This window comes from Saccopteryx leptura, chromosome 7 (assembly GCF_036850995.1).
Source record: "Saccopteryx leptura isolate mSacLep1 chromosome 7, mSacLep1_pri_phased_curated, whole genome shotgun sequence".
Taxonomy (NCBI): domain Eukaryota; kingdom Metazoa; phylum Chordata; class Mammalia; order Chiroptera; family Emballonuridae; genus Saccopteryx; species Saccopteryx leptura.
In genome coordinates this window covers 114,742,869-114,760,379 of record NC_089509.1, presented here as the reverse complement: position 1 = coordinate 114,760,379, position 17,511 = coordinate 114,742,869, and the positions used below count along the sequence as shown (strand labels likewise).

Genomic DNA, 17,511 nt, shown 5'->3' with positions numbered 1-17,511 from the left:
AAAAAAAATAATGTTAAAAATATAAAACATTCTCATGTATTACAATCCATTCATTTCCTACCCTTATGTTCATGGTTGAGGGTGGCTGGAGCCAATCACAGCTGTCCTCTGGAACAACACCAAATTTTTATTGGATAATGCATAACGTACACGGGTCGTTGTATGGCTCTCACGGAATTACATTTTAAAATATGTGTCGTTCATGGCTCTCTCAGCCAAAAAGGTTCCCGACCCCAGCTCTAAAGGAAGAATGATCTGAAGCTCCCACTTTGGGACACCCTAATTATAAACTTCCTTTCTCCCCTTTTACACATGAAAATGAAATAATTTAGGAGCTCAGAAACGTGGAGCTGATCATGGTTCTGTAGGATGTTACAGACATCTGTTAGACTTAGTACCAGGCGGCTCTTTTCCTGGACAAGGGCCATTTCTGCTACAGCCATGTTATGCAAACAAGCATGTAACCATTATATTTTTTACTCTGTCAAATACTTGCTAAACTCTCACCATACTCAGCATTACTCAACTGGCTTCTTAGGAAGTACTCCTGCTTTCTACACCAAGTGTTACTTTTGCTCAATGAAATAGTCTACACCCAGCAACTTTGCTACTGTCTTTACAGTATGAAGACACCTATGGTTGTGTTTTGCTTACTGACTGCCTTCTTGTTCCTAGGAATAGTTTACAGGAAACTCCTGTAGATAATGCTGACTTATTTTGGTTTACAGGTGGGTCTTATCTTAAAGACAAGGGCGGACATAACTCAGTACCTCCCCCTTGGATGTAATTGAAGGTTCTTATTTACCTGAAATAAGATCTGCCCAATAAGCCAAATCAATTACTCTACCTCAGGCTTGTCAATTGGCCAAAGATCAAATAGCCAATATTTGCACTGATAGTCACTATGCCTTTGGTGTAGCTCATGACTCTGGAATGCTATGGAAAAAACAAGGCTTCTCGACTTCCTTAGGGAAGTATAGAAAGACTGGAACACAGGTTGCAGAATCATTATTAGCAGTAGCAATACCACTTTTTTGGTGTCAAAACCTGGGACCAAACCACAGTTATTAGGTGACATACAGCAACCAAGACAATTGGAAATGATCCAAATTCCAGGACATTCTAAAGCTACCGCCACGTAAACGAAAGGAAATCATTTCGCTGATGCCGCAGCTAAACAGCAGCAATGAGCAATCAAGTTATCTGGACCCAGGAGTGTTCTTTGCTCCCTGCTAAATCAATAAAAGAGTCCACTTCTCAGTTCCAAAAGACAGCTACAGAAAAAGAAAAGATATGGCAAAAGGAGAAGAGGAAGAGGAAGAAGGAGAAGATATCACAATAAAAAGGAGAAACCGTCGACCCAGACAAACAACTATGTTTTGGACCCAACGGGAAACCAGTCTTATCTACAGGGGCTCAACGGCCTCTACTTCGACAGGCACGTGAACTATCGTAACACACTGGGGTGCCGAGAAGATGATTTCAGGCAGCAAAGAGCAGGCCTGGAAACTTCCCACTGCAGCTCATACAGTGTACAGCAGCTGTTCTATCTGCCTGAAATATAACCCAGAACACCACACCCTGGATCCCAGGGACATTTCCCACTTCCTTTATGTCCATCTGAGGTATAGGAATTGAATTATATACCAATGCAGCCATCTCAAGGATACAAACATGTTAGTTATGCTTTGCATGTTTTCTCATTGGGTTGAGGCATTCCCTTGCAGGAGAGCAGCAGTCCTAACAGTAGGTAAATTGTTATGGGGAAAAAATAATTCCCAAATGGAAAATTTCCTCTGGGGCAGCCAAGGGACTCATTCACTTAGTCACTGCGATCCATTTGTCGTATTTAGCCTATTGTACGGCATTTTCATTGTGCCTATCGCCCTGTCCTCTGGATTGGTGGAATGTACCAATGGTACAATTAAAACTCAACCAGCTAGCCTGATCAGGCGCTGGTGCAGTGGATGGAGCGTCGAACTGGGATGCAGAGGACCCAGGTTCGAGACCCCAAGGTCGCCCGCTTCAGCATGGGCTCATCTTGGACCCAAGGTCGCTGGCATGAGCAAGCGGTTACTCAGTTTGCTGAAGGCCCACGGTCAAGGCACATATGAGAAAGCAATCAATGAACAACTAAGGTGTCGCAACAAAAAACTAATGATGCTTCTCATCTCTCTCTCCGTTCCTGTCTGTCTGTCCCTATCTATCCCTCTCTCTGTCCCTGTAAAAACAAAAAAAACCCCAAAACAAAAAACTCAACCAGCTAGGCCCTGGCCTGTTGGCTCAGTGGCAGAACATTGGCCTGGCGTGTGGAAGTCCTGGGTTCGATTCCGTGTCTGAGCACACAGGAAAAACACCCATATGGTTTTCTACCCCTCCCCCTCTTTTTTCTCTCTCTCTTCTTCTCCTGTAGCCATGGCTCAATGGGAGCTAGTTGGCCCCAGACATTGAGGATGGCTCCACGGCCTCCGCCTCAGGAGCTAAAAAATGGCTCTGGTTGCAACAGAGCAAGGGCCCCAGATGGGCAGAGCATCGCCCCCTAGTGGGCTTTCCCAGTGGATCCCAGTCCGGGCGCATGTGGGAGTCTGTCTCTGCCTCCTGTCTTCTCACTAAAAACAAACAAAAAAAAAACCCAACTCAACCAGCTAAAATGTCAGAAGCTAATCTCCCTTGGCCAAAATCTCTCCCTACAGTGCTCCCCAGTGAGATCTATCATTTTTGGTAAACGTAGCCTTTCTGCTATGAAACAGTCACTGGTCACCCTCTGCATCTGAATGAAGGGCATGTGAATGAACTTTACGAAAAGTAGACATTCTGCATTATTGTCAGGGGCTAATTAACCAGATTAAAGAGACAGATAAATTAGTAGATGATTCATTTCATAGCGCGCCCCCAGGAAATGAAGACCGTGGCTTACAACCAGGAGATTTTGTCTATTGGAAGAGACATCAGATAAAAGACTGCAACCTCATTGGAAAAGACTATATTGGGTATTTCTAACTAATCCAAGTGCAAATACACTTACAGGGGTTAACTCATGGATTCACATTTCTCATCTAAAAGAAGGTGCCTACTAACCAAGTGGACATCTGCCCCGTCTCTGGCACTTGCCTGCACTTACGACAGACATCAATGGCTCCTCTAGGAGGCAAAGCTACTGACGTCAGAGTTAGACAGCTACCCCAACACACCAACAAGGGCCGTGAGCCTACAGATTGCTATTGTACTCAGACTCCATTTTGTCCAACTGTCTTTACCTGTCTGCTAATGACAGTCATCGTAACAGTTATTCTTTGAGTTTTTCTACAAAATCCAACTGTTTGATTCCTGGAGATCTCTAAGAAAACTGTTAATACTCTTTATGGCTTATACATAAATGTTACACTAGATGCAAAATACATAAAATTGAGACACAGCAAAACTGGGACCATGATGGGTCATAGGACAGAAGCGATCCAGAGTGCTTTTGCAATGATGGCCTATGACTTGACTCCTTCCATTCACCTGCCCTCCGTTTCTGGAAAAATTTGGCCTCAACTCCCATCCCATGGTTACGGTACTGCCCAGCCCCAATGGCCCGCCATTTCAACAGGAGGGCGATACTGAGACTTCCTAGAAACGAGCCTTCCAAGCCCTGTGGACCACACTACTCTCTGACCAAACGGTTGGTCATCTGTGCATCATTTGGATTGACCTCTGACCATAGGGGAAACTGCAGGCTCACGTTAGAGGACCCAGGACCCTTCTATTGTAGCAGCTTTGAGGTGAGCTGTGCCCATCTGGTGAGGTACCCTGTTCACAGTAAAACTCTCCGGGTGACCAAGAGTGAGTCATCGTTATGGCAAAGTATTCGAAAAGGGCTGTCATGACTTATCCTCCCTCTCCTCCGAACTTCTCCTTCTTCAAGACCAACGTGCTGACATGTCGTGAGGCGACAGGAGCTATCAGTCTCAGGCCCCCGACAAAAACCTCACACACACTTTCCGTGCACCTGCGCCTTCGAGGTAAAGACGATCAGACAGATGTTAGGAATGTCTCCATGGACACTGTCTTTGTGGCCAACAATGTGTTTGAAAATAATCTGGGCCCTGGCTATTGGCTCAGTGGTAGAACGTTGGCCTGGCATGTGGATGTCCTGGGTTCAATTCCTGATCCGGGGACACTTGAGAAGCGCCCATCTGTTTCTCCACCCCTCCCCTCTTGCTTCTCTCTCTCTTCCCCGCCCACAGCCATGGCTAGCTTGGAGCAAGTTGGCTCTGCGCACTAAGGGATGGCTTCCATGGCCTTCACCTCAGGTGCTAAGAGGTAGTTGCTGAGCAATGGAGCAACGCCGCAGATGGGCTGAGCATTGCCCCCTAGTGGGCTTGTCAGGCGAATCCCGGTCAAGGTGCATGCAGGAGTCTGTCTCTCTGCCTCCCCTCCTTTCACGGAATAAAAAAAGAGAGAATAAACTACTCTTATCTACACAATTAAAAAACTTGGAAACAGCCTGACCAGGCGGTGGCGCAGTGGATAGAGCGTTGCACTGGGATGCGGTAGGACCCAGGTTCGAGACCCCGAGGTCGCCAGCTTGAGCGCGGGCTCATCTGGCTTGAGCAAAAAGTTCACCAGCTTGGACCCAAGGTCGCTGGCTCCAACAAGGGGTTACTCGGTCTGCTGAAGGCCCGCGATCAAGGCACATATGAGAAAGCAATCAATGAACAACTAAGGTGTTGCAACAAAATCTGATGATTGATGCTTCTCATCTCTTTGTGTTTCTGTCTGTCTGTCTCTCTCTATCCCTCTCTCTGACTCTCTCTCTCTGTCCCTGTAAAAAACAAAAAAACACACAAAAAAACTTGGAAACAAAGACTGTTATAAAATTTAGATATAATTTACTTACCATAAAATTCACACTTTTAAAGTATACAGTTCAATGTCTTTAGGATGCTGGTCATCAGCACTGACTCTAGGATCATCTGCTCGGTGAAGGTCGCTACCGTCGCGTGGCTGCTCCGGGATGTCGGCCTTCGGGATGGAGGTCAGACAGGTCTGGTGTCTGTACCTCCCCTCGGGTTTCCCTTCCTCCAACAAAACGACAAGATGGACTCTTCTCCCCGCGGTAGCCGGGGTGAAATGCCCCAGAGTCACGTGGCGGGTAGGAGAGGAGATGAGGGAGTCACGTGGCGGGTAGGAGAGGAGATGAGGGGGTCACGTGGCGGGTAGGAGAGATGAGGGGGTCACGTGGCGGGTAGGAGAGGAGATGAGGGGGTCACGTGGCGGGTAGGAGAGGAGATGAGGGGGTCACGTGGCGGGTAGGAGAGGAGATGAGGGGGTCACGTGGCGGGTAGGAGAGGAGATGAGGGGCATAGATGGTGAGGAGACTTGTCTTGGGGTGAACACTCAACGCAATATACAGAGGTATGTAGAATTGTGCACCTGAAACCTGTACAATCTTCTAAACCAACATCACCCCAACAAATTCAGTAAACAGCAAAAGAAAAAAAAATCACATCACGTTCCTGCTCAGACCCTTCTATCACACCTCACAGCCTGAATGAGGTGCGGGCCCCTCCCCATCGCTCCCTGCCCCTCGCCCCCCCCAGCCCCCACCCGAGACCCAGCTCTTGGCCTCAGACACCACTGGCCGCCTCAGGGCCCTTGCTGGCATTGCTCAAGCCCCCCTCCGTTCTCGGCATCTCTGTCTGCTCCTCGGGGAGCCCCCCCAACCCTGAATCTGAGTCCCCTTTCCCTCCCCTCACTCACATACACTCTGTGCCCGCACACACTGATTTATTTTTGTTCTGTGACCCACACAGAATAGAGGCCCAGGGAGGGCAGCGAATCTCCTGTTAACCAGTCTGTGGCCAGTGCCCAGACGACCTCATGTGAAGGCCAGGGCTGCGCTGCCCACCCTGCACCCAGCTTCCCCGGTCTTCCTGGGATCTCTCAGCCTGGATAGGCATTGGGAGGTGACCGCCTCGGCATCCTGGTGACTAAGAACAAGTCTCCTCTCCGTTCTGTGCCGTTTCTCCTGTATAATGGCGCCACGGGGCCCCAGGAGAGGCCGCCCAGGGCTTTATGTCAAAGGCTCAGGATGTACTGGTCCCAGCAACCTCCTGGACAGGGAGGTGCCTGCAGGACCTCTTGTGGGGTGACAGGAAGCTACCCCTCACCAGGAGTCCTCAGGTCCCCAAGGTGCAATGAAGCTTTTCCCGCTGCCAAGGTTGGGACTGGGAGCCCAGAGGAGCCCGGGAGAAGCCTGGCAGCTTCAGGGAGCCACACCTCACCCTCCAGGGAGCCCCCTCCGCCCGGCCCCATTTAGAGGGGGCACTAGGTGGGGGTCAGGATGCAATGGTGGAGGCTCATTTATTGCCAGCAGGTAAAGGTCAACCATGGAAGTCCAGGGTGGGGGTGCAGGGGATCCAGTAATGGTGAGAAGTGACCCAATATTGGGGTAGGTCCTCTGTAGGGGGCAGTGAGGGGGTGGGGACAGTCAGGGCTCGGTCCCCAGGAGCAGCAGCAGCCACAGCACTCCAGCTAGTAGAGCCAGCGAGGGGCCTGCGGACAGCCAGGGGTGTGCGACATCGGTAGCAGGGGGCGGCAGACCGCAGTTGGTGTAGGGCTCCAGGCAGGCAGCGAAGGCCATGACATGCGCCACCAAGTGCTGCTCCTGCACACCGTGCATCAAGTGCGCCTGCGGGCCGCGCGCGAACACCGCCACATCTTCCCCACTGTGGGTCTCTGACGACAGGGGTACGGCCGCCTGCTGTCTGTAGTCAGGGTCCCCTGGGCAGAGATGGGGGTTCTGGATGAAGGCTCAGGACGTTGGGGCAACCGTCCCCCTCCTGCGAGTTCCCACTGAGGCCCCTGCCTGCCCACCCAAAACCGAACGGGTGCACTCACTGCTCTGGCTGTCGTTGACATCTGGCCGGGAGCCCCCGCTGATGGCGAAGCCAGGGCCATTGCCATAAAGGATGGAGGTGTAGGCCTTGCCATCTGAGGCCGCCTCTGGAGCCAGCCCTGCAGGGAGGAGGGGACCTGTATGGCGCCACCGAGCTTTGCAGCGCCCCGTGTGTTATACCCAGGAGCCTCTTGCCTATTCGGTGGCTTGATCTGCACAAGAACCCTGTAGGGTTATTCCTATCATGACCGCATTTGACTAGCAAACTGAGGCTCAGGACATTTTCTGGCCCGTAATTCAGGAAACAGCACCTGCTCCCCCCTCACCCTACCGAAAATGGAGCTGCCACGAAGGGGGTAGCCACCAAAAGTGAAGACATGAGAGTGGTCAGCGGTGACCATGGTCAGGGTGTCCTTCTCGCTTGTGAGCTGGCTGGCCTTGTCAATGGCGTTATCAAAATTCACAGTCTCAGTCAGCGCCAGGTAAGCTCTGCTCTCATGATGACCGTGGTCAATGCGGCCCCCTGCAGGGAGACACGGGGGAGGGGGGCGATAGAAACCAGCCCCGCCTCCCCGGCCCTCTCTGCCCATCAAAGGGCTGCCCCTCGCTCACCCTCCACGAAGAGGTAGAAGCCCTTGGGGTTCCTGCCCAGCAGGCGCAAGGCCACCTCTGTCATCTCCACCAGGCTGGGGTCCTGCCTGGCCTCTCGCTGGGCCTCATACTTCATGTCCCCGGGCTCAAAGAGGCCTGTGGGAGAGGGGGCTGGGCTCACGGACCGGCCGTGGGCTGGGCTGGTGCGCAGGCGCTTGGCTGCCCAAGGACCAGAAAGACGGCGCGGGGGCGGGAGTGGGCGGTCCTTACCCATGAGACGTGTTACAGAGGGGTCCTGGGACGCCTGCATGAGCGCCGTTCGGTTCCACACATACTGGGCCCCCTGGGGAGGACAAAGGAGGCCTCAGCCACAGCCCTGCGACCAGCAACCCTGCCCTTGTCCCTGCTCTGCCACCTGCGCCCACGAGCCCCATCACCTGGTGCTTGGCCTGCCACTCCTGAACCAGGTTCCGCCTGTCCACCCTGACTCCGCTCTGGGTGGCATCAGCAGGGTACTCAGGGTCTGGGGTCCCCTTAGGGAACATGTACTTGCGGCCTCCACCCAGGATCACCTGGAGCCAGACGAGGAGGGCAGGTGAGCTCGGGGCCTGGCGGGCCCTCTGCCCCCTGATCCAACCACCCCCAGGTCTGTGGGAACGAGCTGGCTCTGCCTACCTCCCACACAGCCGTCCCAAGTGCCCCGGCCCTGCCCGACCCAGGACTTGGGCGGTGGGTTGCCCAGGGCCGGCCTGCGTGGAGCCGCCCCCTCCGCCCAGGCCGCCCCGCCCCCCGTGACGCACGTCAATGTCCATGTTGGAGACGAGCTGCGTGGCGATGTCCTGGCAGCCCTCCCGCAGCGCCTGGGCTGGCATGTCGGCGTCCGAGTACCAGCTGCGGCTCACCGTGTGCGCGTAGGTGCCGGCCGGGGAGGCATGTTGTACCCTGGTGGTGGTCACCACCCCCACTGACTTCCCTGAGGGGGACGAGTCTGGGTGAGCCCCTGAGGTCCGTGAGTCTGACCCTGCCCACCAGGCTGGTCCCTGTCAACCAGGCCGACCCCTGGCCACCAGGTCTGCCCCAGCCCACCTGCTTTCTTGGCCCGGTTCATCACGGAGATGACCTCATTGCCACGTGTTGTGTTGCACTGTTTAACTCGGGCTGCCGCACTGACACCAATGGTCTGGTAGTTGCCCTTGACCCCACACAGGAAGGCTGTGGCCGTGCCTGCGCTGTCTGGCACTTGTCTGTCCACGTTGTATGTCTGGGGACAGAGACACTCTCGGCTCCACTCTGGCACAGACACCCAGCTCATGACCAGACCTGTGCCCCTAACTCAGGCCCCGACCCCTCCTGGGGCCTTCCCTCCTGCCGGGCCCCCTAGGCCCACCCACCCTGGTGGTGGGCAGCACCCTGCGGCCTCCCAGCCCTACCTTGGCCAGAGCCACGTATGGGAACTGGTCCATGGCCAGGGGCGTCTCAGGTCCCAGGCTGCCATTCAGCTGCCCCTTTAGGATCCGAGCTGCTGTCACCGTGGGCACCCCCATCCCTGAAGGAGCAGAACTCTGTCACGCCCGAGTGCACTGGATGCTGCGTCCATAGGCCGCCTTGGGGCCAGGGTCGTGGGGGTTCGGGGATGTGGATAGGCCTTGCGCACTCACCGTCCCCCAAGAAGAGAATGAGGTTCTTGGCAGCCGTCCGGATGGGCTGCAGCTTCTTGGCCACGTCCAGGGCCTGGGCTGCCTTGTGGTTCCAGAAGGCGGGGTCTTCCTCCTCAGCTGTCCGAGGGGAGAGGGAGGCCAGGTCAGCGCCGGGGGCGGGGGGGGGGGATGCCATGTGCGTGGGGTCCGCGGGCAGGAGCCTCATTACCTGGGATGAGGCCGAGGGAGAGCTGGAGCCTCAGGCCCAGCAGCAGCAGTAGCAGCAGCACCCAGGCTCCCTGCATGGTGGGGGCCGGCGGGGCGAGACTCCGCAGGGGCTGGGACCCTGGTGAGGCTGCGACTTGGACAAGGCTGAGACACCAGGGGTCCTGCTGCAGTTGCAGTGACTTGGTTTAAATAAAGGGAGGACCTTATCCCTGGCTATAAAAACCCCAGATCCCTCTGAGTGCCCCAGGCAGCCACTGAGTCAGCCCCTCCTGGAGGCAGAAGGGTGGTGGCAGGGTGTGACTGAGCCTTCGGGCAGGGGTCGTAAAGGGTGGTGCCATCTGCACAGGACAGGCCCCAGGTGTCTCCCAAGGGTGGGATGGGGGCAGGAGCTGGGGGCCCTCTGGGTGAGAAGCACTTGCAGGGCCTTGGTGGCCCTCAACACTCTGCTCCCGCAGTCCTGAGGGACCTGTCCTTCTATTGCCCTCATCTTCAGTGTTTCCTGTGAGGCCAGCTGGGCCCAGGCTCTACTCTGGGTGCTTAGTAGGATGGGGTGCAGACACAGGGCCTGCGCAGGGGCCTTGTTTGGCCTCCTGATGTCTCCCTGCCACCCAAATGGCTTCCCCCAGGTTTGGCTTGGGCAGGGGCACAGGCACTGGGCGAGTGGGGATGCCCAGGAGCCTGGGCCCAGGGTCTGGTGCTGTGGGAAAGGGTGGGGGTGCTGGTGGGAATGCAGGCATGAGCTGCTCCCCTCCGTTCAGGAGTTAGGAGTTCTCGGTAGCCCCAGGCTGGGTTCAGAAGCGTCTGTCCCGACTCGTCCAGCAATCCCTCCCTGGCGTGTGCACCCAAGAGAGCTAAGAACAGGCTCTCCAAGACATAATGCACGTGACTCGTAGAGCAGCACTGGTCACAACAGGCAAAAGGAGTGTTGGGGGCCCAGGGCCGGTGCCCCACGACGGCTCACTGGTTATTTCCAACAGCAGCTACCTGGGGGGCCGTCGGAGTGGGAGGAGCCCCAACTCTGCTTGTGCCCCTGATGGGTGCCCGCCCTGCTCCCCAGGGAGGAGAGGGAGGGCCGAGACACATCCTCACCACAAGAGGGACAGAGCTGCATAGACACCCTGGTCACAGCCCTTCTCAGGAGCAGCAGCGTTCTTTGTCCTGCCAGTTCCCCACCAGTTTGCCTAACATATAAAATATATAAAACGATGCCTCGTTTAAACATTTCTTTGAGCCTCATTTAATGATCTGAGCATTTCATTATGATTGTCCCTTGTGTACCCATTAAACTGGTTTTCCTCCTCGAGGACTTAGAAGAATTTTAACATCATAATTTGTGTCCGTCTCAAGCGTTTGGGTTTTTGCAGTGTGAACTGTAAGGGGGCTCACAAGGCATGAGTCTGCTCCCGGGCCTCGGAACCAGCCTCGGAACCGGCCTCGGAACCGGCCTTGGAACCAGCCTGCAGAATGAATGGTCTCTCTGCACAGTCTGATTCCTGTTGATAGGTAGCCCCAAAGCTTTTGTTCTACAAAAATGAACCAGAACTAGGACCTTGACAAATGCCTGTGACCCACTGTTCTTTTTTTGTTTGTTTGTTTGTTTTTTACAGAGACAGAGTCAGAGAGAGGGATAGATAGGGACAGGCAGACAAGAACGGAGAGAGATAAGAAGCATCAATCATTAGTTTTTCGTTGTGACACCTTAGTTGTTCATTGATTGCTTTCTCATATGTGCCTTGACCGCGGGCCTTCAGCAGACTGAGTAACCCCTTGCTGGAGCCAGCGACCTTGGGTCTAAGCTTGTGAGCTTTTGCTCAAACCAGATGAGCCCGCGCTCAAGCTGGCGATTTTGGGGTCTCGAACCTGGGTCCTCCGCATCCCAGTCCAACGCTCTACCAACAGCGCCACCGCCCAGTCAGGCTGTGACCCACTGTTCTTGTATCACAGTCCCACCTGCCAATCACGGAGTCAGTGTCCATTGAATTTCCCAGAGGCCCCCACCGAGCAGAGAAACAGGGCCCGGAGTGTGCGCTCCTCTCAGCGGCCCGCCTCGCTGACGGGCTGCTCCCACACTCTCCCTTTATAACCCGGCTCTATCCCCTCCATTTCTGAGCGTGCTGCACTGCACTGCGGCTGTGTCCCTGATTTGCCAATCGTATCTGAATAAAACCCTCTTGTAATTCATTTTGGAACTTTGTTAACATCCTGTTAATCTAGTCTTGTGTCGATTTTTATTATTTTACTACTAGTGCAGAATTAAGGACTAAAGGACAGAAGGGGAACTTCTCCCCTCCCCGACAGGTACGAGCAATTCAAGTGTCAACAGATGAATGAATAAACAAAATGCGACGTCCGTACTGTGGACAAAAATGAGGTTTTATGGAAAGGAACCTCGCAGGGTGATCTGACCATAAATCCCTACCTGGGCAGGTCAGGGCGGGTGGTCACGCCCAGGCCTGGAATGTCTCTAGAGGATGGTTTTAAGCCAGCCCTCCCTGTTGCTCTTGTGTGTTAGGTTAACATACCTTGGAAATGCCAAAAGTAATACCCCTCCAAGGGAGTATTAACCCTCAAGAGAGCACCTAATCTTGCCTGACCAGGCGGTGGCGCAGTGAATAGAGCGTGGGACTGGGATGCGGAGGACCCAGGTTCGAGACCCTGAGGTTGCCAGCTTGAGCGCGAGCTCATCTGGTTTGAGCAAAAGCTCACAAGCTTAGACCCAAGGTCGCTGGCTCCAGCAAGGGATTACTCAGTCTGCTGAAGGCCCATGAGGGGGCATGGGCCAGCGCACTGGGATGTGGGGACCAAGTCCACAGCCCAGCTGGGGAAGAGAGCCCAGTGCAAAGGGGCTACAGCGGCCCACGGTCAAGGCACATATGAGAAAGCAATCAATGAACAACTAAGGTGTTGCAACGAAAAACTGATGATTGATGCTTCTCGTCTCTTTCCATTCCTGCCTGAATGTCCGTCTATCCCTCTCTCGCTCTCTCTGTCCCTGTAAAAAAAAAAAGAGAGAGCACCTAATCTTGCTAGCTATTGAACTCTGCCACTTTTAAGATGGTAAAGTTTATGTTGTGCTTTTTACCATAATTAAATTAAAAAGGGAAAGGCCCTCTCTTCCAGTGCTGCCCACTGTGGTGGGCCGCAGTAGCCCCTTTGTACGGGCCCTCTTCCCCAGCTGGCCACTCGGCGGGCCGCTGTAGCCCCTCTGCACCGGGCCCTCTTCCCCGGCTGGCCACTCGGCGGGCCGCAGTAGCCCCTCTGCACCGGGCCCTCTTCCCCGGCTGGCCACTCGGCGGGCCGCTGTAGCCCCTCTGCACCGGGCCCTCTTCCCCGGCTGGCCACTCGGCGGGCCGCTGTAGCCCCTCTGCACCGGGCCCTCTTCCCCGGCTGGCCACTCGGCGGGCCGCTGTAGCCCCTCTGCACCGGGCCCTCTTTCCCGGCTGGCCACTCGGTAGGCCGCTGTAGCCCCTCTGCACCGGGCTCTCTTTCCCGGCTGGCCACTCGGTGGGCCGCTGTAACCCCTCTGCACCGGGCTCTCTTTCCCGGCTGGCCACTCGGTAGGCCGCTGTAGCCCCTCTGCACCGGGCTCTCTTTCCCGGCTGGCCACTCGGTGGGCCGCTGTAGCCCCTCTGCACCGGGCTCTCTTTCCCGGCTGGCCACTCGGTGGGCCGCTGTAGCCCCTCTGCACCGGGCTCTCTTTCCCGGCTGGCCACTCGGTGGGCCGCTGTAGCCCCTCTGCACCGGGCTCTCTTTCCCGGCTGGCCACTTGGTGGGCCGCTGTAGCCCCTCTGCACCGGGCTCTCTTTCCCGGCTGGCCACTCGGTGGGCTGCTGTAGCCCCTTTGCACTGGGCTCTCTTCCCCAGCTGGCCACTCGGCAGGCCACTGTAGCCCCTTTGTACCAGGCCCTCTTCCCCAGCTGGCCACTTGGCGGGCCGCTGTAGCCCCTTTGCACCGGGCCCTCTTCCCCAGCTGGGCTGTGGACTTGGTCCCCACATCCCAGTGTGCTGGCCCATGCCCCCTCATCTCACTGCCCAGCCTCGCTCCCCTCATCTCGCTGCCCAGCCTCGCTCCCCACCTGCAGAGCCGGCCTGGGCTCCTCCCTCTAGGGAGAATCCCCCACCTCCGGGCCCCCCTCTTCCTGTTGAAGGGGTGCAGTCTGTCACCCGAAATCATGCCTCTTCCAGGATACGGATTCCTTTAGGCTAGTTCATTTCAACAAACAGCAGACATGAGAGGAGCTCCAGAAACCAAGGAGAAGTTCCTGAAAGGACGTTCACATTTAGGAGGGAAAGCTCTTTGCAAGGGCTCTTTCCTCACTGCTCCCGGAGGAGGCAAGTGTCTGTTCTGAGCAGCTGTGATCAATGGAGGAGGCGGATACTTGAAATGTGTGTAACAAGCTGGCTCGCTGAGCTTCTCCTGGTCACCCCCTAGAACCAACTCCCCGTCCCCAACAGCTTCTTTTGTCTTTAGCTGAAGGTGGTATTTGAGGTGACCGCCTCCCCCATTGTGGTGAGTGATTCAGTTGTGTTGGCTGTCTCCCATGTCTAGAGGAGCTCTACATGGTATTCAACTTTATTTTCTGCTGCTAAAACTGTCTCGTGTCAATTTGATTATTAGACCAGCCAGACTCTAAAAGGTGTTAGAGAAAACCTCAGACCCCCAACGGGGCATCCCTAGTGACAAAGCCCATGATCCGTGGGATCCGGGGCCAGTCACACCAAGGCGGGCTTCTGTGGTATGCAGATTGTTCTGAGCTCAGGGCAATTCTCTCTTCAGGCTCCAGAGAAACTTCTGCCCCTCCCTTTAACCAGGAGCACTTGAATTAAGGGCTTTGCAACTAAGAAGAGATTATCAGCTACAACTTCAGACCCACCTGTACCACAGGCAACCTTTATTTACCAAACATACATCTGCTCTTCCTTCACTGCACTGGCCCTGAGGCCCCAGGCCAGCGCCTGTCACCCCGTCAGAATGTCTCTGCCCCTCCGGTGCCCCTCACGTCTGCCGGGTTCCCATTCGTGTTGTCGGTATTAAATTTGGTTATTTTCTCTTGCTAATCTGTCTCGTGTCTGTTTATTAGACCAGCAGAAAGAGCCTCGAGGGCAGTTTTTCTTCCCCACATGTGTATTAAAAAACACATACACCCCTGCCAATAAAAACCCATAAGAAAAACAGAACCTTCAGAGAGATCACAAAAGGGTTTTACATTCATAACCTAACACAGTTATCTGCAAATTCAAACTCTTCATTTCAAGTGCTGAAGGCTCACTCCCACCTCTCCAGAACCCTGTTTATTGTGAAAAGCATTAACCCTTCTTCCCCCCACCCCCACGCACCAGGGCTCAAATCTTTGATCTGCTTCCACACCTCTTTCAACTCCAATTTCCCCTGAAATCTGTGATCTGACCCTGGAAGTGGCCTCTGCGGCCACTGCCCAACCCTCTGCTGAGCTGCCACGGCTGGGCCAGCAGCCTTGTCTGCAGGCTCCTGGCTGGGGCTGGCCCCTGCACTCCTTGGTCTGGGCTCAGACACAAGAAACAGTCTTAGAAGGCAACCAGGACTTGTCAGGCCGAGACTGCTACCTGAGCCTTCAAGCCAAAACCCTCAGGCAGCATTTTAATGGAGTGGGAATCTCAGGTGGCTTGCCAGCAGAAATTTTATCTTATTTACTGGAATAATGGAGTTTGATGTACCTGTCGCTGAATGTACAAGGCTTTCAAACCCGTTGCAGATCCATTCTTGGTGAGGAAAAAAAAAAATTTTTTTTTCATTTTTCCGAAGCTGGAAATGGGGAGGCAGTCAGGCAGACTCCTGCATGCGCCAGACCGGGATCCACCCGGCATGCCCACCAGGGGGCGATGCTCTGCCCCTCTGGGGCGTCACTCTGTTGCATCCAGAGCCATCCTAGCGCCTGAGGCAGAGGCCAAGGAGCCATCCCCAGCGCCCGGGTCAACTTTGCTCCAATGGAGCCTTGGTTGCGGGAGGGGAAGAGAGAGACAGAGAAGAAGGAGAGGGGGAGGGGTGGAGAAGCAGATGGGCGCTTCTCCTGTGTGCCCTGGCCGGGAATCGAACCCGGGACTTCCGCACGCCAGGCCGACGCTCTACCACTGAGCCAACCAGCCAGGGCAAAAAAAAATTTTTTTTAATGTTTACCCAAGTCATACATGAACATAAAACATCAAATAGACCCACGTTTGTCACAACAAAACAAGAACAGCGTCCCCTCTCCCTCACTTCCTGTCTCAGAGGCAGCGAGCTTCCTTTCTCCTGGCTTTTTATTTTGATATTTACCAGTTTCTCAATCACATACTGTTCATTTTTTTTTAAGGAAATTAAAATTTTTAAATTAATTTTAGAGAGGAAAGGGGGGGAGGAGGAGGAAGAGGAGGAGGAGGGAAACATTGATTTGTTTTACTTATTTGTGCATTCATTGGATGATTCTTGTGTGTGCCCTGAGCAGGGATCAAACCTGCAACCTTGGTTGTATCAGGAAGATGCTCTAATTAACTGAGCTACCCGGCCAGGGCTACTTGTTCATTTTTTAACTGTAAGCTCTATCTGTGGATGAATTCTGTTGAGATTCTGTTCTTGTTACTTACTGTTGTGTAGTGAACCATCCCCAGCCCACCTTAAACGACAGCCCTTTATTATCTGATCACAAACCTGCTGTGTGGGCAGGGCTTGTGGAGACACTGAGCTTGCTCTGTGAGGACTCAGCCGGGTGGCTGGGCAGGAGCTGGGCATCCGCTCCCCCAGGGGGCTGACACATGGCTGACAAACCGGCCCCTCTCCATGTGGGCTTCTCCTCAGGTTGCTTTAGCTTCCTCACAACATGGCTGCTGGAGTCCAAGCAACAGGAAGGAGCTGCCCTGTCCCTGGGCCTGGAGACAGGCCCATCATCACTTAGCACCTTCCTGCAGATGAGCAGCACAGAGCCTGTGGAGGTTCAAGGGAGGGGACAGAGATTCCAATTCTATTTAATTAATTAACGTAGTAGCTCCACTGAGGTATATTTGACAAATAGGAGATGTATAGGTTTAAAGTGTACAACTTGGTGTTTTGATACACGTATACACTGTGAAATGACCACCATAATCAAGCTAATTAACATACTCATCATCTACCTCACAGTCACCATTTTCTCTTTGTGGTAAGAACACTGAAGTTTCACCCTCTAAGCAAAATTTCAAGCATACAACACAGTATTGTTAACCCTGTCACCACGGTCTCCATTAGATCCCCAGACCTTATCATTTGTAACTGAAACCTTGTACCTTTTGACCTATGTCTTCTCATCCCCCCCCCCCCCCCCGAACTACCATTCTACTCTCTGCTTTTGTTTATTAGATTCCATGAAGACGTACAGCATTTATATTTCTGTGCTTGGCTTCTATCACTTAGCATAGCGTCCTCCGGTTCTTCCACCTTGCCGTGACAGGATGTCTTTCTAAAGGCTGAATATTCCATTTTATATACATACTACATCTTCTTCACCCATTCACCTGCAGATGGACACTCAGGTGTGTTGTGTCCCGGCTTGATCACGAGGACCCACCTGCCCACTGGTGGGCTGTCAGCACCATCCTAACCCCCATCTCAACCTCATTCTTTGAACTGCCAGCAGCAGCATCTGAGGCTCCCTTGACCCCAGGTGTCCAGCCTCTGCCCTTCACTGTCTCCACCCTTTCCCTGCCCCACCCTCTTTGCATCCACTGCTCGGGGCTCTCCTGCCTCCTGTCAGGAGCCCACCTTGTCTGTGACTCTAACACCTGGCTGTGCCAGCTCTGTTGGGACATCTTGGATTTGCTCCCTCTCCCGAGCTGTCACCTCACCTGGCTCACAGCCATCCCCATTGGGCCCCCGGCCTCCTGCATGTGGCCCACCGCTGCTTTGTGGCCAGAGCAGCAGCAGTGGTGTCTGCTGCTGACTCACCTGGGCCTCCTCTCCTTCTGGGGCCTGGCCACCCTCCCAGCTGTGCAGGTCCCGGGAGCTGCCACTCTGTCCCATGCTGCCTCTGGGATGGGGCCAGGGGGACCAGCCCCAATGTTTTCCGGGGCCTATCCTCACTAGAATTGGGAGAGGGTGTCAGTTTCTCTCCAGGCGGGTAGACTGCAAGATATAAAAGCTCGTGTTTCCAGAAGGTCGCGGTAGAGGAAGTGATTTACACCAGG

At 54.4% G+C, this 17,511-nt stretch overlaps 1 protein-coding gene and 1 non-coding gene across 2 annotated transcripts; both read right to left on the bottom strand.

Annotated features, from left to right (window-relative positions):
- Positions 1-6,743: 6,743 nt before the first annotated feature.
- LOC136378625 (intestinal-type alkaline phosphatase-like) lies at positions 6,744-9,515 on the bottom strand. The gene is made up of 11 exons (XM_066345751.1): positions 9,341-9,515; positions 9,133-9,249; positions 8,905-9,020; positions 8,561-8,735; positions 8,275-8,447; positions 7,912-8,046; positions 7,745-7,817; positions 7,496-7,630; positions 7,215-7,406; positions 6,886-7,002; positions 6,744-6,787 (listed from the first exon to the last, which is right to left on the bottom strand). Exons 1-11 carry the CDS (start codon positions 9,414-9,416, stop codon positions 6,759-6,761), a joined length of 1,338 nt encoding a protein of 445 aa, XP_066201848.1. The 5' UTR covers positions 9,417-9,515; the 3' UTR covers positions 6,744-6,758.
- Positions 9,516-15,391: 5,876 nt separating this feature from the next.
- On the bottom strand, positions 15,392-15,467 carry TRNAA-GGC (transfer RNA alanine (anticodon GGC)). Its single transcript has one exon. It is a non-coding gene; the product is annotated as a tRNA-Ala (tRNA).
- Positions 15,468-17,511: the final 2,044 nt, after the last annotated feature.